The following is an 18,461-nucleotide window of genomic DNA, read 5'->3' as shown; positions in this document are numbered from 1 at the left end:
TTTTAGGTAAACTACTCCACTGGCACTAATATTTTACTAAGTTTTCGTTTTCACCACTAATGTTTCCAATGTTACAAATAGGTCACTAATATTATCGTTTGTTACAAATAGGTTACTCATCGTTAACAGCGGAAAATAAATGTGGCTTGTTACTTGTATGGTATAATTACACAAATAGTTCATGTTATTTATATATTCTTTCAATTTAATCCTAGTTTTAATAAATTAAAATATATTTATTTTTAATTCTTATAAATAATGATATATTTTTATACAAAATAATTAAATATTTTTTATTTATAAAAACAAAAAAATTAACGTGATGATATTATGATTATTGATATGATAAAAAAATAATAAGCACATAGGTCGTGAAATTGTTTAGGGAATGGATCGGATTGCATCCGAAGTGACTCGTGATGATATCATCGGCACCAAGTAAATTTTTAAGCCCCTCCCTCTTCCATGATTCAAGAAAAAAAATCTTAATTTCCAAGTAAATTTTTGTCCAAAATTTTAATTTAATATTACTTGAAGTGATACGAAAATATAAAATTCCAATATTCAAGCTAATAATAATATACCAGACAAAAGTTTCATAACATGAAATGATAAATTTTTGAATGCACATTTATGTATTTCCCAAAAAGATTTTATACCGAAGCACGAGGAAATACAGGAATACCAATAATGTTAAGGGGCTCTCAATAAGACAACATAAATCTATTTATGAAATATTTACAAGCATTAGAAATCGAAATCCCTATGACTTTTTTCCATATAGAGGCAATCGGAGCTCCAAAATAAATTAGGTATAGACACCAATTTACACCACCTAATGAATCCATCGTGATTAAAGCAAATGTGGTCGTATCATCGGATATAACACGAGCTGGAAATTTTCTTTTCCTCGAGCAGAAGCCAGACCTTCAGCCGATTTATTTTTATTATCTCGAATTTATCCTTCGAATGGATTCAATTTGTTTCTTCTTGTGGTTGAAATGAATTCTATTACGAACATATAACGAACTAGTTCGACTTGACGATTATCAGAAGAAGAAAATCTCCATTAGTTACCCAATCTACAAAGCTCTCTGAAAATTCACCGATGATATCATCACGAGTCACTAAGAATGCAGTTCGGTCCATTCTCTAAACAATTTCACGACCTATGTGCTTATTAATTTTTCATCATATCAATAATAATAATTAAATTTACAATTTATGTTATGATAAAATTTAATTTAAAAGATTTAATGACAAATTAAATTATAATACTATTCAAAAAATGAAAAACTTAATAAAATTAATTTTAAAAAATTTTATGCACCGAGTGAAAAAAATTTCTTCAAAAACAAGATTTTAATATTAGCATTAATTTAAAAAAAATTGGGGAAGAAAAAAATGTTAATTTTATTAAAAAACATTAATTTTTTGTTTTTATTAGTTTACCCTACCATTAAAAAAACGTTAATTTTTTGTTTTTATAACTAATTTTAAATTTTTGATTTCTTTTTTTTCAAATATATCATTATTTATAAGAATTAAAAATAAATATATTTTAAATTATTAAAACTAAGATCAAACCGAAAGAATATATAAATAACATGAATTATTTGTGTAATTATATCATTCAGGTAAGCCTGTTAACTACTGTTAACAGGCTACGTGTGTTTTCCGTCATGCCTATTAACGACGAGTGACCAATTTGTAACAAACGATAACGTTAGTGATTGATTTGTAACTTTTGAAACATCAATGGTGAAAACGAAAACTTACTAAACATTAATGACCATTGGAGTAGTTTACCCTTTATTTTATTACTTTTTGGGCGCAATAAAAATACAATGCCAACAACATTTGAAAGTTCAGTAAAAATAAATAAATTATTTGAGTTGAAAATTATTATTTTACAATTCACAATTGGTTTAAAATTCTTTTATTGTAGTGGATAAATTTTTTGAATTTATGTTTAACTTTAATTATAAATATTTATAATAAAATAAATTTTAATTTAAATATTTTTATAATTATTTTTTTATTAAGTTAAATGGATTATAAAGTAGTTTCTGGTTTCATGTTTGACTAGATGATTGAGGAACTCAATAAAACAACACTCTATAGTCGATTAACCATTTTATAAATTTTAATGGTGAAAAGGCTTAATAAAACAATATCTTATGGTCGGGATCATTTATATACTTTATCCTTATAAAAATATATATAAATAATTTAAATAATATAAAATTTATTTTTTTGAATACAAAGGAAAGTACAGTCTACTAAGCAGACAAGAATCCAGCGACAGATTCCATGTCCCGTGAATCAACGAACTAATCTCCAATGGAGGTTGCAGGAAGCTTTTCATTCCAAACGGCTGCGAACAGGCCATCTTCGCCAACCCATCCGTTAAACCATTACCTTCGCGCATGATATGAGCAACACGAGCCTGCCAGTTACGAGACAGTATCTCCACTAAATGGGGCACAATGTGAGAGAGACTCTCCATTTCTTTTCCTTGTCGCAACAGCTCGAAGGCTGCTTTGCAATCTGTTTCAATAACATTTTCCAAACCTAATTCCCACGCTGCAAGCAGACCTTCATAGAGACCCCAGAGCTCTGCATCCAAAACTGAACACCGACCAAGAGCCTTCGTAAAACCAAACAACCACTGGCCAGCAGCATCTCGAATAATCCCTCCACAAACAGATAAACCCGAAGTCGGTTTACAGCACCATCCGTATTGATTTTAAACCAAACAATCGGGGAAGGCTTCCAAACAACACTTCCACACGATAGGCGAGCAACATTCTGCTGGGCATTCCTTTGAGCAAACGTATGTAAAGCTTCGGAACACATTTGGAGGCCTCGACCAACCACACTCTCCCCGTCAACCGCTTCTGGATCAAAGGTATTTTTAATCCGTCGAGTCCAGATACACCATAGGATAGATCCAAACATCAAATCCCAATTTTCAGGGTTAATTGGAAATGTTCGATTACCTTGAATATTAACATGAATCCATTCAGTCATCTCCATGCTAAGAAACTCTCCAAGCCAATCGGGTTTTATCAGAGCAGTCCAAATGGCAGTAGCACCTTTGCAACCCCGGAAGATATGAGAGATCGATTTAGAAGCTGCCCCACAGTACCCACAACCCGAAAAGCCGACATATGACGTCGAACACGCTCCTCACTCGTCATAAGCCTTTGCTTACTAATAAGCCAACACATCATCCGCACTCGAGGGAGACCTCTGTAATTTGAGAGACCACGCCATACATCCGAAACAGCATTATCCCAGCTATCGATAATCCTAGAGTAAGCACTATAAATAGAAAAGCGTCTATTCTTGTCCCATTGCCAGCAGATCCGATCTTCCCCTCCTGAATGAATCGGCGGTTTAATTGCAGCAAGAGCTAACAGCAGCGTGTCCGGTAAATGACCACGGATTTGATCACATCGCCAATCCCCATTAGGTCCAACCATAGAGCTGACCGGAATCATGTTTTGAGTGTCTGGTGGGGAACTAACACAATGATTGATTAAAGGACCCACATCGCCCACCCAATCGTCTTTCCAAAAATCCACCGTTGATCCCTCTCCAAGGATCCGACCAAGGCCTTTTCGAACTTCAGGCCAAACATTATTTATTCCCCTCCAAGATCGAGAGCAACCGCCCCTCAAAATGCTGTCAGAAAGGATTTCATTCATTCGATACTTTGCAGGCAGCACCTTCACCCAAAGTTGGTCTTTATTTGAAACTAGCCGATACGCAAGCTTCATTAAAAAGGCATCATTTTGGGCACTCATTTTCCTGAGGCCAAGACCACCCCTCGATGACGGAAGGCAAACCTGCTCCCAGCAACCCAAATTCAACCCTCTCCTTGCATCAGTATGGCCCAAAATAAAAAGTCCTAGTAAGTCTCTCAATTTCATCAAAAACTCCTTTCGGAAGATAAGATGATTGCATCACATAAATAAGAGGGATAGTATTCAATACAGATTTAGCCAAAACGACTCTACCAACTAAAGATAATGTTTTCGCCTTCCAGCCGGGCAAGCGATTGGAAATTTTTTAAAGCACATAGTCATAGGTTTCCCGAGTAACACTCAAATATCGACCAAGATCCTGGACTTGGGTAAACTGAAAGCCCCCACTAATCTCCGAGCGTAATTGATGCCCAACTTTATCCGAGAAGCAAATGTTAGTCTTCAACAAACTAACCCGGTGTCCAGAGCTAAAACAGAAATCACCAAGAACCCGTTGAATTGCATCAAGTTGATCTAAAGACGCTTCGGCAAATAACACCAGGTGATCAGCGAAGAACAAATAAGATAAAGGAGGCCCACCCTGGGAAAAGTTAATTGGGATCCAATTACCGTCCGACACCTCCTTTTGAATAGCCTGAGCGAGACGATTCATACACAAAACAAAAAGATAAGGAGACATCCAGTCTCTCTGTCTAATCCCTCGAGCTGGTTTAAACTCATCCAACAAAGTCTCATTCATTGAACCTGAGTAGAGGCCGTCATAACACAATTCATAATAAGCTGTCCAATATCGTTTGGGCACCCAATGTAATGAAGAGTGTCGTCAATAAACAACCAAGCAAGACCATGATAGGCCTTCTCAAGATCAATCTTAATAGCCATCCAACCCTTTCTCCTCTCCTTCCGACGCATATAGTGAATCATTTCCTGATGTAGTCTGCTATAATAAAAATTTTATACCAAAATTTATATATTTTTTCAGCTTTATCCTAATTTAAAATAATTTAATAAATTTTTAATATTTAAAATACTTTTGAGTTTATCCTCTTTTACTTTAAAATAATTTAATAAATTTACCTCTCTAATAAAATAATAACACGTATCACCATTTTATTAATTAAAACTAAGAAAAATATGAAATTGAAGTTCGTATCCCAAAACCTTGACTCCTTGAGTATACTCTCTCGTAAAAAAAAATAATTATAAATTTAACAAGTCATAAGACAAATATATTTACAAAAATTAAGCTCTCACTCGAACAATACTGGAATAATATTTACAATAAAACTCAAAAGTATTTTACAGAAAATACAATAATTTAGCTGACAAATGCTATTTTGTTTTTGGTATAATCTTTCGATAATGCTTCTTATCGTTGTTGAGAAATTTTGAATTTTTTTTATATCTTCTTCATTATTACTAGTTGTTAAAAATCATCGAGGATATAATAGGTTCGTCACCTTCAAAATTACAAAATATTTATGGACAAAATAATATTTTCTTATAAAATTAAAGGTCAAACCTCTTATGTCTGTGTCGCGCAGACCACGCGCAGACATTAGACTTCCCAGATCGTTTGTTTTTTAGAAGACATAAGCTTTTCAAACGTCTGCACGAGCTCTTCTTGGTACAGACATGGTTTTATGTCTTCAAATGTCTTCAAAGGTCTGCGGGAAAATTAAAATCATTTAAATCTATTTTAAAATTTATTTTAAAATATAGATTGATTTATTTTAAAATATGAATTGATTTATTTTAAAATATGGATTGATTTATTTTAAAATATGGAAAAAATTATTTAAAAAAAAGGATTGATTTATTTTAAAATATGGAAAAATTTATTTTAAAATATAGATTGATTTATTTTAAAATATGAAAAAATTATTTTAAAATGTGAATTGATTTATGTTAAAATATGGAAAAATTTATTTTAAAATATGGATTGATTTATTTTAAAATATGGGTTGATTTATTTTAAAAAATGGATTGATTTATTTTAAAATATGAAAAAATTTATTTTAAAATATGGATTGATTTATTTTAAAATATGGATTGATTTATTTTAAAATATAGATTGATTTATTTTAAAATATGAATTGATTTATTTTAAAAAAATTATTATTGTAGTTGTATGGATTATTTAAATTTCAATATTATAAAACTAAAATTATTTAAATTTCAGTATTGCAAAACTCTTTTAAGTTTAAAATATCAGTTTATTTTATATTTTAGTTTATTTTAGCAGTCTACAGACGTTAAAAAATAAACAGTCTTCTTCTTGCAGACTGCAGACTTTTGGTCCACCTCTTCTGCTGCAGATGTCTACAGATGTAGTCCGCAGACTGCAGACCTTTTACCTCTTCAAAAACAAACACCACCTTAATGATCCAAATATAATAGTAAATAACATAAATTATCAAAAATAATAAATCACAAATAAAACGTGACAATTTTTAATTTTATGAATAAAAGTATATAAAAATAGAAGAAGTTTACTTTTTTTTTTTATAATATGAGGTAAGTACAAGATAGCAAATAACTTTCAATATTTTGATATTGAACGCTCACACTCTAAAATTTATGATACTTGAACTTGGGTCTTCAAAAAATAATAACAATTCTTGTACCACGTAGGTAATTTGGTTCGTGCACCTTAAAAGAACCGGGTAGGATAGTAAGAAAAGATAGCTACCGGTAGGGGTGTGCAAATTTCGACTCGAAAACCCGAAATTGTTAACTTGGTTAAAACTCAATTTAAATTGACTTAGAGTTGCAATTTCATAAACTCGACTCGAAAAAATTTCAAATTCAAATCTAATTGAAAAATGCAACTCGAATAACTCAAAAAAAATTAGTAATTAGTGGATTTATTTTCAAGTTTGAATCGAGTCTTTGGACTTTGTATGATATATATCATGTATGAAAAAAATATGAAGAAATATATTTGTATTGTATATATGATTATAGAAACTCACTTAAATTGGAATCAAAGAATATTATAATATTATAAATATTTATAATTAAATTTAAACAAAAACTCGAAAAATCGACTCGACTCGATTCTACTCAAATTTCGTAAACTCAACTTGACTAAAAAAATTTCAAATCAAATAAGATTCATCAACACAAATAATCAAAAAAAGTTATTCGACTCGATCAAAGGATCACCATAGTTATCGGGTCGAAAATAACGGGCTTGTTTCTTTTCGCAAATTTGAAATGTTTAAACAAGCCGAGTTTATGGTTTTCTTTTTCTATGGGGGAGGAGGAGAAGAAGAAGAAGAAGATTCATTTTTTCCCTAAAATTTTCAACTTTCCTCTCCTTTCCAACCCACAATTTTTGTCCTTCAATGTTCTCGAGATTTGCATTTTCAGGTACTGCTAACTCTTTTCACTTTCTTTGAGTTTATGGTTTTTATTTTCTATGGAAATCCTTTCTCCATGGATGCTAACAATCATGGCTTCAGGAGAACTCCAGAAGAAGCAAATCTCTCTGGTAAGAACATCAGGACACCAAATTATGCACTTAGACCGGTCAACAGAAAGAGGACACAGGGGACGGATGCTCAAAATTTGCTTGATTATTTCAAGAAAATGCAGGCTGAGAACCCTGGTTTCTTTTATGCAATACAGCTGGATGATGATAACTGCATGGTTAATGTGTTTTGGGCTGATGCAAGGTCAAGGACAGCCTTCATGCATTTTGGTGATGCTGTGAAACTGGACGCAAGTTACAGAGTAAATCAGTAGCGGGTGCCATTTGCTCCGTTTTCCGATTGAATCATCATGGTCAGACAATCTTGTTTGGTTGTGCATTACTATTTGATGACTCTGAGGCTTCTTTTGGTTGACTTCTCAAGACATTTCTTACAGCGATGAAAAATCATCAACCTGTTTCTTTAGTCACTGATCAATACAGAGTCATACAGACAGCAATGTCTCAGGTGTTTCCAGGTGTTTCATGTGCATCCTAATTTTCAGGTGGAACTGTATAATTGCATAAATTTGACTGAAACTATTGAGGAGTTTGAATTATATTGGAGTATGATTATTGAAAAGTATAATCTTGGGGGGCATGATTGGCTTCATTCATTGTATAATGCCCGAGCTCAGTGGGTGCCTCTATATTTTCGGGATTCCTTTTTTGCAGCAATAACTCCCAATCAGGGATTTGATCACTCATTTTTTGATGGATATATGAATCAACATACCACATTACCTATGTTCTTTAGACAGTATGAACTAGGACTAGAGAACTGGTTTGAAAGGGATATAGAAGCTGATTTTGACACAATACGCACCACACCAGTCCCTCGGACACCATCGCCTATGGAAAAGCAGGCTGCAGATCTATATACAAGGAAAATTTTCACGTAATTTCAAGAACTAGTTGAAACTTTTGTTTACACTGCGAATAGAATTGAAAGTGACGGAGCTATCAGCACATTCAGAGTTGCAAAGTATGAGGATGACAAGAGTGTACATAGTTACATTAAACTACCCTGAAATAAGAGCTAATTGTAGTTGTAAAATGTTATGCTGGCATCCTTTGTAAACATGTTTTAACGGTCTTCACTATGACAAATGTACTTAAATTACCACCTCATTACATCCTGAAACGATGGACACAAAATGCAAATTCTGAGGTTGGAACAGATGAACATGGTGCTGAGTTGCATGGTCAAGATTTGTTGACATCACGGTATAATAATTTATGTCGGGAAGCAATCAAATATGCAGAAGATGGGGCAATAGTTACCGAGACATATAATGTTGCAATGGGTGCACTTAAGGAAGGTGGGAAGAAGGTTTCCGTTGCAAAGAAAAATGTTGCAAAACTTGCACCTCCTGACTCACTAGCCAGTGGAGTTGCCTATCATGACAAGAAGAACTCAACTTCAGCTCCAGATGTGGCCCCTTTGCTATGTCTACAGCAATATGACACTGGTACTCCTGCTCAGTCTGTCTCAGATTTGAATCTGCCATGTATGGCACCCATTTCCCTTCATCGAGATGACAGTCATACTGATAACATGGTACAATAAGTAATTCATTATTTCTCTAAAATTCATTCCATTCATCTATTGCTTTTGAATTGAACAACAGGATACTGACTTGATACATGTTTATGGGTTTCATTAATGCAGCCAATTCTTCCTTGTTTGAAGTCGATGACTTGGGTAATGGAAAACAAAAATTCAACCCCTGGAAGTAGGTTGGCAGTCATTAATTTAAAGGTATACGTGTGGTAAAACTGTAATAGCCCGTGAGCACGTAAAATCCCAAGTTGCAGTGTAGTCGCATTAACCGTTAATATAACCTTAGAATTAATTGCTAAAGCACATGGAACCCTTCAAAACTGTTAAGCTTATGAGGTCCATAGCTATATTATTCACTACTGTTTTTTTCGTGAAGCCTTTTTCTTACTCGTATCTGATATATGGACACAGTTGCAAGATGATAGCAAGAGCCCATCAGCTGAAATGGAGGTTTTCAGCTTTCAAATGTTGGCTTAGAACCCATGTTGAGGTCTATGGCTTATATAAGTGAACAGCTTTCTACCCCAGCTAACAGAGTAGCTGTAATCAATTTGAAGGTATGCAAATCCATAATGGTCAGATATTTGAGCAAATTAAATCTAATGATAATTTTCATTTTTAGGATTCCAGAACTTGCCGACAGTTTGTTATTCTGTAATACATTTTCCTGTTGTGTCCTAATTTGCTTATAAGGTTGGATTTAAAATAGAATAATGCTGCTGTATTCAACATATGCGTTCTTGATTGCCATTTGAACAGCTTCAAGACACCGAAACTAGTAAAGGAGAGTCGGAGGTTAAATTCCAGGTATCCAGGGATACATTAGGAGCAATGTTGAGGTCAATGGCATACATCCGGGAGCAGCTTTTGAATGTTGTAAGCATCCTATTCTTTTACATATCGCAGTTAACCAATGCGTAAGGAAATGCTTGTTTCACATGTCGATTCCTCCCAGCTTCAACCATTTCTCTATCCGTTTCATCAAATGTTGATGCACTATACCTTAATTGTACGAACTTACTTTCTCCAGAGTGAACCACAAGCGGAGCCTTTATCGAAGAAGCATAGGAAACAAGGCATTGAAGTTGGGGGCTACCAGTCTGTGTTTGTTGACGGTATGCCATCATCCATCAGTTAGACTATGATGATGAAGATGATGGGGGGCGGGGGAGCACTCTCCTTAGCGAATCGATATTTTCACCTTATCCTCTTTGTGCACGTTGTGTAACATACATGAAAAAAGAAGCAAATTCAATCATAATGCTTTGCCTTAGTTTTTCCCTCTGGTTCAATGTATTCAATCAGTACAATAACGATTAGGTTTATATAATCATTTTGCGGCCTGCTCATCCATTGGGGGAATGTATCAGCTTGGGAAGTTGCATTCAGATTTTGGTTTTACAAACAGTAAAGTTGAAAGGCTAAAGGCAGGAACCATCTTACTCACATTTTTTTCTCTAATACGACCAAACAAATAAGCTTCTATCCAAGAAAACTTGTTCACTTCAGAACAGGATAAGTCCATTCTACAGCAAATAAATACTTGTATCTCAATAATCATCTCTTTTCGAATAGGTTATGTGGGCCAAGAAATATAATAAGACCTACACACAAGCGACTCGAACTACTCTTGCTCGCAAGAAGTGCAGCTATAGTACAAGGTCAATGCTTCTCTGCTCAGAGAATCGTAAAATAACAGCATTCAACGAGTTCTGATGAAACAGCTTCCGGATTCCATTGGATGCATTTTAGATCCCTTAATTGCTTATACCTACAAACTACGGTAGTCTATAACCGTAACTTCATCATCGGGTGCATCAAGGTCTTGATAACTGCATCAAATAAAACAGTGAACTTTATTAAAGTGGTTGTAACTAAAACAACATTGGCAATCTTCATCTTACTAATAACAAAGCGGTAACCCCGGTTGAGATTATAGCATATATCTGAGATGAGGTAAAATCTATTCAACACCCAAATAAAGAAACAACTTTCTACCCAAACCATAAGGAAAACCATGGAGATTGTAATTTAATTTTATGACAAAATGAAACCAAAACTTAAAGCGTAGATGCAGGGGTAGGGTATTGAACAAGAATATTGCGGTGTGAATATAGACTTCAAAAGGAAAGGAATTGTTGATCAAAATCATCACTTAAGAGCCACCTTGTGATTTATAGACAGACAGTTCCCAAACTAATTTCTGAATTTATACATCCCAACGCTATATACAGTTAAAACACAATTTCTGAATTTATCAGATCATAAAATTTGATCAAGATAATTGCTCAACAAGTAAAATGCCGAGGTATGGTATGGTAGCAGTCCGAGGCAAACTTACCTTCGTAAATGCCGAGGATCTTTTCGGAAGCCAGGAGGCAAAAGAAAGGGGACTGGTCCAGTTAAATTAGGTCCAGCACATCCACTTCGAGCATTGCCTTCAAAAGGACCATTACCACCTCGCTCTCTAAACACTTGCATTGCAAGTTCCGGTGGAGCTGGAACAAAGGGCCCCAGTGGACTGCAAACACACACACATAAGTTACAATGGAATAATAAGCTAAGTGCCACTCTGAAGAATAGCACAAGACCTACCCAGCACCAGGAACAGGCATCAATACTGGCGGAGGTGCCATATCTGAAGAAAATGGGGCTGCTACATGCATCCCTTGTCTGCCAAAAGCATCAAACATAGGATCATCATTGCTCCCCCCATCAGGCCCATCATTGTTTGATGGAAAATCACTTGATTGAGGGTTTTCAGACCTATCAAATCTGTCACTACCACTTGCTCGATTGTCACGTTCTCTATGTGAGCCACGTTCATCTTTCAAGCGATTTTCCATTAATTGACGTCTCTGAGGTTTGTTCTTCTGCAAGAAAAAAAAAATAGGAGGGGAAAAGTGAGGTTAGAAAAGCAGTCTGAATAATCATAACATAAAAACAGCACCACTCATAGAATACCAGTAAAGGTTGCTGCAAAACAGGTTTCCCACCAGGCGCATCTGGATCACTGTGAATGGCAACGATGAATATCTTATAGAAGTATTCTTCAAGTCATGAGAAAAATAATGTAAGAGCTCACTTACTTCATGTAGTTCTGGAAATAGAGCTCTTCACGCACATTAGACGTTTGCTCAAACACAAGTTCTGGATGTTTGAGTTTAAGATGCTTGTGCACAAATTCTGCAGCATGAAAGAGCTTTGTGCAGCCCTTAGCACCACAACCATACTTCCAACCATACTTTTCATCCCTTATCTTCCTGACAAAAGGATCCAAAGCTTCAACAGCAGCAACATCTATTTTGTCCTTAGCAGTCGTTACCTCCAAAGGATCTTGACCACTCAATCTCCCTTGCCAGTGTGAGTCAAGTTTCATTTCCCACTCAGACCCATTACTAGTAACATCTGAATTCTTTCCCTCGGCTCTCACATGCCTAAGACCCTTAGCTTCACTTGTTTCAACCATTCCGTAGTAGTCCACACCATGGACACGCCACAAGTAAGTTATAAGAGTATCAAGAAGCTCAACACCTTCTAGGCCTTTTACAGAAGTCAAGCCACGTACAATAATCACTTGGCCTTCCAAACTACCATGAGATTTATCTCTATTTATTTTGTCATTGTCTGGCCCAGTTAAAATATTTTCCTCGATTCCTTTTTCAGAGTCCAGTTTACGTACAAGGTACTGTGCTTGTCCAATGTCGATCTGAATTCTTCTGGGATCAGAACTGATTGGGTGAGCCTTTGGAGCCAGAGAAAGACCAGTTTCTTTAGTAGGCTCCCTACCATGCCGCTTCCTTTTGCCACCGGTGTCAGTTTCATCTTCAGAATTAGGTTCACTGGTCTGTCCTGATTTATTTGACGAAAAAGCATTGACACCAGGAGTTCTGCATCAAGAACATAAATTATTGAGAGCAGTTGAACAATATTAAGCAGGGAAAAAGTTGAATACGCATATAAAATAAGCAATCAGTATGCTGATCTTACAAGTCCAGTGTTCCACTCTGCAGGTCAAGCAAGAAATCCTTAGCAACTTTGCGTGCAAGCTCATTCCTCCTAAAAAAAAGACATGCCAAAAAATATGAAATTCAGGAAAGAATCCAAAAGATAGCAAGATAGAAGACACTGTATCCATCAATAACATGGTAGAAAATGCAGTATGTGTCAATCAACTAGGAAACAAATTCATGAATTGAAACATCACAAAATATAGAAGTACAACTAACCTTTCAATAACAGTGACCAAGTTTGTCGGATGATATTTGTCTCTCAACCTACAAACATAAGCAAGTCCAATAAGAAATTTGTGAATACAGAGGCAGGAATCAACTAAACAACGGGAAGTACCATTCCTCATCCTTGTGGGCATCAAAAAAAGCTTGTTTTTGGGTAGATATATACTCTGACTTGTATTCTTGGTACCTATACAGTAATAAAGAAACATTTACTAAACATCCCAATTGTTTAAGCTGTGGATACTGTACACGAAAAAATTGACAATATTGTTAGACAGTTACACCTGCGCTCAGCTTCAGCTGGTAGTATATCATCCTCAAGCTCTTGAATGAATTGCTTGTATGTCATCAATCCTTCTCTGAAAATTTTACTTGTCATGTCATACCACCGAATGGGAAATGAAGATCCAAAATCAAATAATTTGAACAACTTCAAAGTCCACCTCAATTAAAAGAATACTTGAATGATATCAACAATGCTCTGAAATGAAAATTATTAGAGCCATATTTAAAACAAGAGCCCAAAACAAAATGGTAGCTAACCTTTGAGCACTCCCTGAATAAGAAGCATCACCATATCTGCCAGAACCAGAATCCCAATCTGCAAAAGCAATATTATTTGACGACTAAAACGAAAATCATAAATTGAAAAGTTGGATAATAAAGTTTGCTGCCGCCGTGTTATACATGCATAATCACTTTACGGAATCTTAGAAGGAATATGCCCATTCCTCATAGAGTCATGATTAACTGCAATTATGCATCATTTTGTAGATGCCTGAAATTACGTCATTTCCTTTCCAAGGGACATTATTAAATAAAGCAGGCAAAATAGGAAACCCAAGTGCAAACTCATCATAATTATAGCACAAAAGATGTGCAATTCCTAGGGTAGAAAAACAAGGATTGGAAAAAGTAAATTCTTTATATAAATAACATCAAGCATGATAATCCAAGATTCTATATTAATAACTCAAATAAAAATCAAATGTGGGTCTAAATTTGTAATGTAACCTTTTAAATTATAGCAGTAAGAAGGGGGTGTTTGGTTGCCGAAATGTAACCTTATGTCTGGTAATAGGATTACCAAAATGTAAGATTACTTGAAATATTACAGGAAACGTTACATTACCATATTAAGTAGCATTTTGCTAAATTATCCTTCCGATAGATTTTTTAAAAGAAGATTAACCTTTTATATTAAATTAGAAGATATTGGCATGAGTACATTTTATTATATTATCCTTCTGATAGATTTTTTAAAACAAGATTAACCTGTTAAATTAATTAGAAGATATTGGTATGAAAGTTCTCAACTGGGCTCTATCTAAATTTTACATTTAACATATTATTAATATAATTAATATATTAAATAACATTTAAAAACAAATGCACATATTATTAATATAATTAATATATTTACCAAAATAATTTTCTATTTGAAATAGAGGTGTCCATGGGCTGGATTGGGCCAAGGTCTGAATTCAAAGTGAGGGCTCGGACCCAACTCATTTGCCCAAAGTATCAATTTTTAATTTAAAAAGTAAAAATTAAATTTATAATTAAATTTAAAAAATATATTTTTAATTTATTTAATTATACCACCTAATCCATGAACTGTGAACGGGTCTAATTTTGAAGAATTAAGTTGACAAAACAATACATTCTAGGGACAAAATTGTCCAAAAATGTAACATTCCCTCAAGAATATTACATCACCAAAAAAATGGGAGGTAATGACATTACCCATGTTCCCAAATAGTGTTTACTACTGGTAACCTTACATTACCACCATTAGCTAATATTGTGAAACCAAACAAGGTAATGTCATTCCAGAAACTCGATAATGTATGATACTTTGTACCAAACTGAATGGCAAAAGGAAGGCAAATAAAAAGGCTAAAATAAAAGGTTAAAATAAGAAGTTGGAGGAAATTTTAAAGTATTTAAGCAAGTTTCAGAAAACATCACCTTGATAACCACCAGAAGAGCGACCAAACCGGCCATGAGGCCTATCATCAAGGTAACCAGGCCTACCCATCATCTCACGATCATATCCACCACCATGATCATACCCAAACCTACACCATTCAAAAGTGTTTTACAGCATGAGCAAAAATCGGAATCGAAACAAAACTGCCAAGTGAAAATAACAAATCATTTTTGATAAAATTACAAGAGTAACATATTAACATAAACATATCTCCAGGCTCAACAGTGAAAATAACAAATCAATAGATGTTACACTGGATAGAAAGAAAAATGAGAACAGACTGAATGATCCACTCCACAGCTAACATCAAATGATTCAAGAAAACAAAAGGTCAGTGTCGGATATATTCACAGGCAATCCAGTATTTTGTGAAAACAATGTAGCCTTCAATAATAAGAAAAGATGAGTGAATCATTCACATGATAAACAAGGGACATAAATAATATGTGAGCATTACCAAGAAGAAATGAAATAAGACTTGAATAAATATACAGAACTCTCAAAAAAACGGAACAAACACTTACAAGTTACAAGGCTTTCATTGACCACAAAAATTTCAATATGTTAACCTAACAAAAAAACATCTTACAGAAATACTAATCCCATCAGCCAATCTCTCTATTAATAGGATCCATTGGCAGCATAAGCGGTAGCAATTAGGATTCATTAGCAGTGTTTGCTTTCTAAATAGTCAATCATGGCCAAAAAACGTATATATTAGAAAACTCTGCAGGTTTGCACCTAAACAATTGATTATTATTAATGTAACCCATGTCATCCTAATTTTCAGTATAATTGTATAAAGAACTCCAAAAAAACAGAACAAACACTTACAAGGCTTTCATTGACCATAAAAATGTTAATATGTTAACCCTAACAACGAAACATCTTACAGAGATACTGATCCCATCAGCCAACCTCTCTATAAATAGGATCCATTGGCAGCATAAGTAGTAGCAATTAGGATTCATTAGTAGTGTTTGCATTCTAAATAGTAAATCATGGCCAAACAATGTATATTTTGCAAACTCTGTAGGTTTGAACCCAAACAATTGTTTACTATTAATGTATCATCCTAATTTTTAAGCTAACGAAATCAGTATAAAGAACTCTCAAAAACAGATCAAACACTGACTGACAAGGCTTTCATTGACCATAAAAATATTAATATGTTAACCCTACCAAATCCCATCAACCAATCTCTATATAAATAGGATCCATTGGCAGCATAAGAAGTAGCAATCAGGATTCATTAGCAGTGTTTGCATTCTAAACAGTCAATCATGGCCAAACAATGTATATATTACAAAACTCTAAAGGTTTGCATCTAGACAATTGATTATTATTAATGTAACCAGCTAACAAACATTCAATATAAAGCACTCTCAAAAACAGAACAAAACACTGATAAGGCTTTCATGGACCATAAAAATGTTAATATGTTAACCCTAACAAAAAACATCTTACACATATACTATTCCCATCAGACAATCTATCTATAAATAGGATCCATTGGCAGCATAAACAGTAGCAATTAGGAACTTAGGATTCATTAGCAGTGTTTGCATTCTAAATAGTCAATCATGGCCAAGAAATGTATATATTACAAAACTCTGCAGGTTTGCATCTACACAATTGATTATTACTAATGTAACCAGGTAACGAACTTTCAATATAAAGAACTCTCAAAAACAGAACAAACACTGACAAACACTGACAAGTGAAAAGGCTTTCATTGACCATAAAAATGTTAATATGTTAAGCCTAACAAAAAAATCTTATAGAGTTACTATTCCCATCAGCCAATTTCTCTATAAATAGGATCCATCGGCAGCATAAGCAGTAGCAATTAGGATTCATTGGAAGTGTTCGCATTCTAAGTAGTCTATCATGGCCAAACAATGTATGTATTACAAAACTCCGCAGTTGGCACCTAAACAACTGTTTATTATTAATTTAACCCGTGTCATCCTAATTTTTAAGCTAACGAACTTTCAATCATCAGCCAAGAAAAATACAATGTTCAGCAAATCAGAAATATGTTCATGACATCAAGCACAGAAAAAACCTAAAACCATAAAAAGCGACAGTTCAAACACATAAAGTAAAATTAAGTAGAATCAATACATTCTAGTTGTAACTTGTAACTACACAGAAAAAAATCTAAGAAATGAAGTATCACCTCCTGTCTCCGGGTCCAAATCCGCCTCTAGGGCTTCCTCTCCTCCCTTCATACCCTCCATCCTCGCGCCTAGACCTCTTATAAGGCGGGGACCTACGAGGCGGAGGCGAGTGTCTCCTACCCCTGTAACTCAACGGCGGAGGTGGAGGGCTAATGCTACTGCGCCGCTTGTAATCTCGCTCTATGGGAGGTGGAGGCGGGGGAGAGCAGTTGCGATCGTTGAAATCGCGGTCCCGTCGCTCACGCGAATCTCGGTCGCGGCGTCGAGGAGGCGGCTGAGCAGGGGGAGAAGAGTTGGGATCGTCAGACACCGGAAGTTGTCTGCCGTTGTTGTTGTTATCTTTACGGTCGCCACCGCGGCGGCTGTCTAGGGAATCGACCGTCATGTTTATGACCTCGGCCATGGCGTCGGTAAAATGAACCCTAGATAGATAAAATATAGAGCAAAAAATCGAAAACTATATTTGCGATGACTGAGGATCGAGAGCAACGAGTAGCCGATATGGTCCAGAAAATAAATAAATATTTACTTTTTATATGTCCTCGTATAATAAGTATTTGGGTAAACTACACGGGGTAGCACCTTTTATTTTTTGTTATGTTCATTTTAATCATATGAATCAAGCAACCTCAATGATTAAATGTTTGTTTATTTGGAGGAATTCATTTTTATGAAAAAACTTTTTTTTATTTGGACAAATTCATTTTTATGAAAAAACTTTTTTCTTTTCAAGTTTGATTGGGGAAAATTAATTTCATTCAATGAAAAACCAATTACAATCAAAGGAAAGATGAGGCTTAAACACGATAAAACAATTTACCGAAATTTTTTTGGGTAAGTCATTTCCCTAAAACTTCTCACACATTATTTATTTTCCCCAAATCTTCTATCAAAGGCATCACAATTCACGATCATCGACTATATTTACTTCTCACCGGCTTTTCTCACTAGTTCTCTTCATCTCATCGACTCTTTTTTACACACACTATCACTCCGACGTCTTCAGAAGAGGTAAGCTTCACGTGTTTTTATATTTTTGAGTTCTTGATCTTTTTTAGCCCAGATCTTTATCTAATAATTTATATCTAAGTGATAAAAGAGTATAAATTTAATAAAAATAAATCTAAAATTGAACCAATTAGCTCATGTATTTGGTGAGTGCTAAAATTTGTAAATTGGGGTTCTATAATGTTATTTTTTTCCAATCAGCTTGGATTGAACTTGAGTCTCCGACT

The 18,461-nt window shown here is 34.6% G+C and overlaps 1 protein-coding gene and 1 pseudogene across 2 annotated transcripts; one reads left to right on the top strand and one right to left on the bottom strand.

Moving 5' to 3' along the window:
* The first annotated feature begins 7,214 nt into the window (after positions 1–7,214).
* LOC120134483 lies at positions 7,215–9,950 on the top strand (annotated as a pseudogene).
* A 345-nt stretch (positions 9,951–10,295) lies between these two features.
* On the bottom strand, positions 10,296–17,720 carry LOC120134947 (serrate RNA effector molecule-like). 2 transcript variants are annotated; one of them, XM_039151321.1, is made up of 12 exons: positions 17,226–17,720; positions 15,022–15,131; positions 13,594–13,651; positions 13,335–13,421; positions 13,163–13,237; positions 13,042–13,089; positions 12,803–12,871; positions 11,902–12,702; positions 11,777–11,825; positions 11,408–11,685; positions 11,154–11,333; positions 10,296–10,644 (listed from the first exon to the last, which is right to left on the bottom strand). In XM_039151321.1, the coding sequence occupies exons 1-12, from the start codon at positions 17,627–17,629 to the stop codon at positions 10,584–10,586; spliced, it is 2,220 nt and encodes a 739-aa protein (XP_039007252.1). In that variant the 5' UTR covers positions 17,630–17,720; the 3' UTR covers positions 10,296–10,583. The 2 variants fall into 2 exon arrangements, with proteins under 2 accessions (XP_039007252.1, XP_039007261.1); XM_039151330.1 differs by having other exon boundaries at positions 13,335–13,409.
* Between the last annotated feature and the right edge of the window lie 741 nt (positions 17,721–18,461).

This window comes from Hibiscus syriacus, unplaced genomic scaffold (assembly GCF_006381635.1).
Source record: "Hibiscus syriacus cultivar Baekdansim isolate YM2019G1 unplaced genomic scaffold, ASM638163v2 tig00001818_pilon, whole genome shotgun sequence".
Classification (NCBI taxonomy): domain Eukaryota; kingdom Viridiplantae; phylum Streptophyta; class Magnoliopsida; order Malvales; family Malvaceae; genus Hibiscus; species Hibiscus syriacus.
Note: the sequence above shows the minus strand (reverse complement) of the source record. Positions and strands in the feature narration are given on the sequence as shown.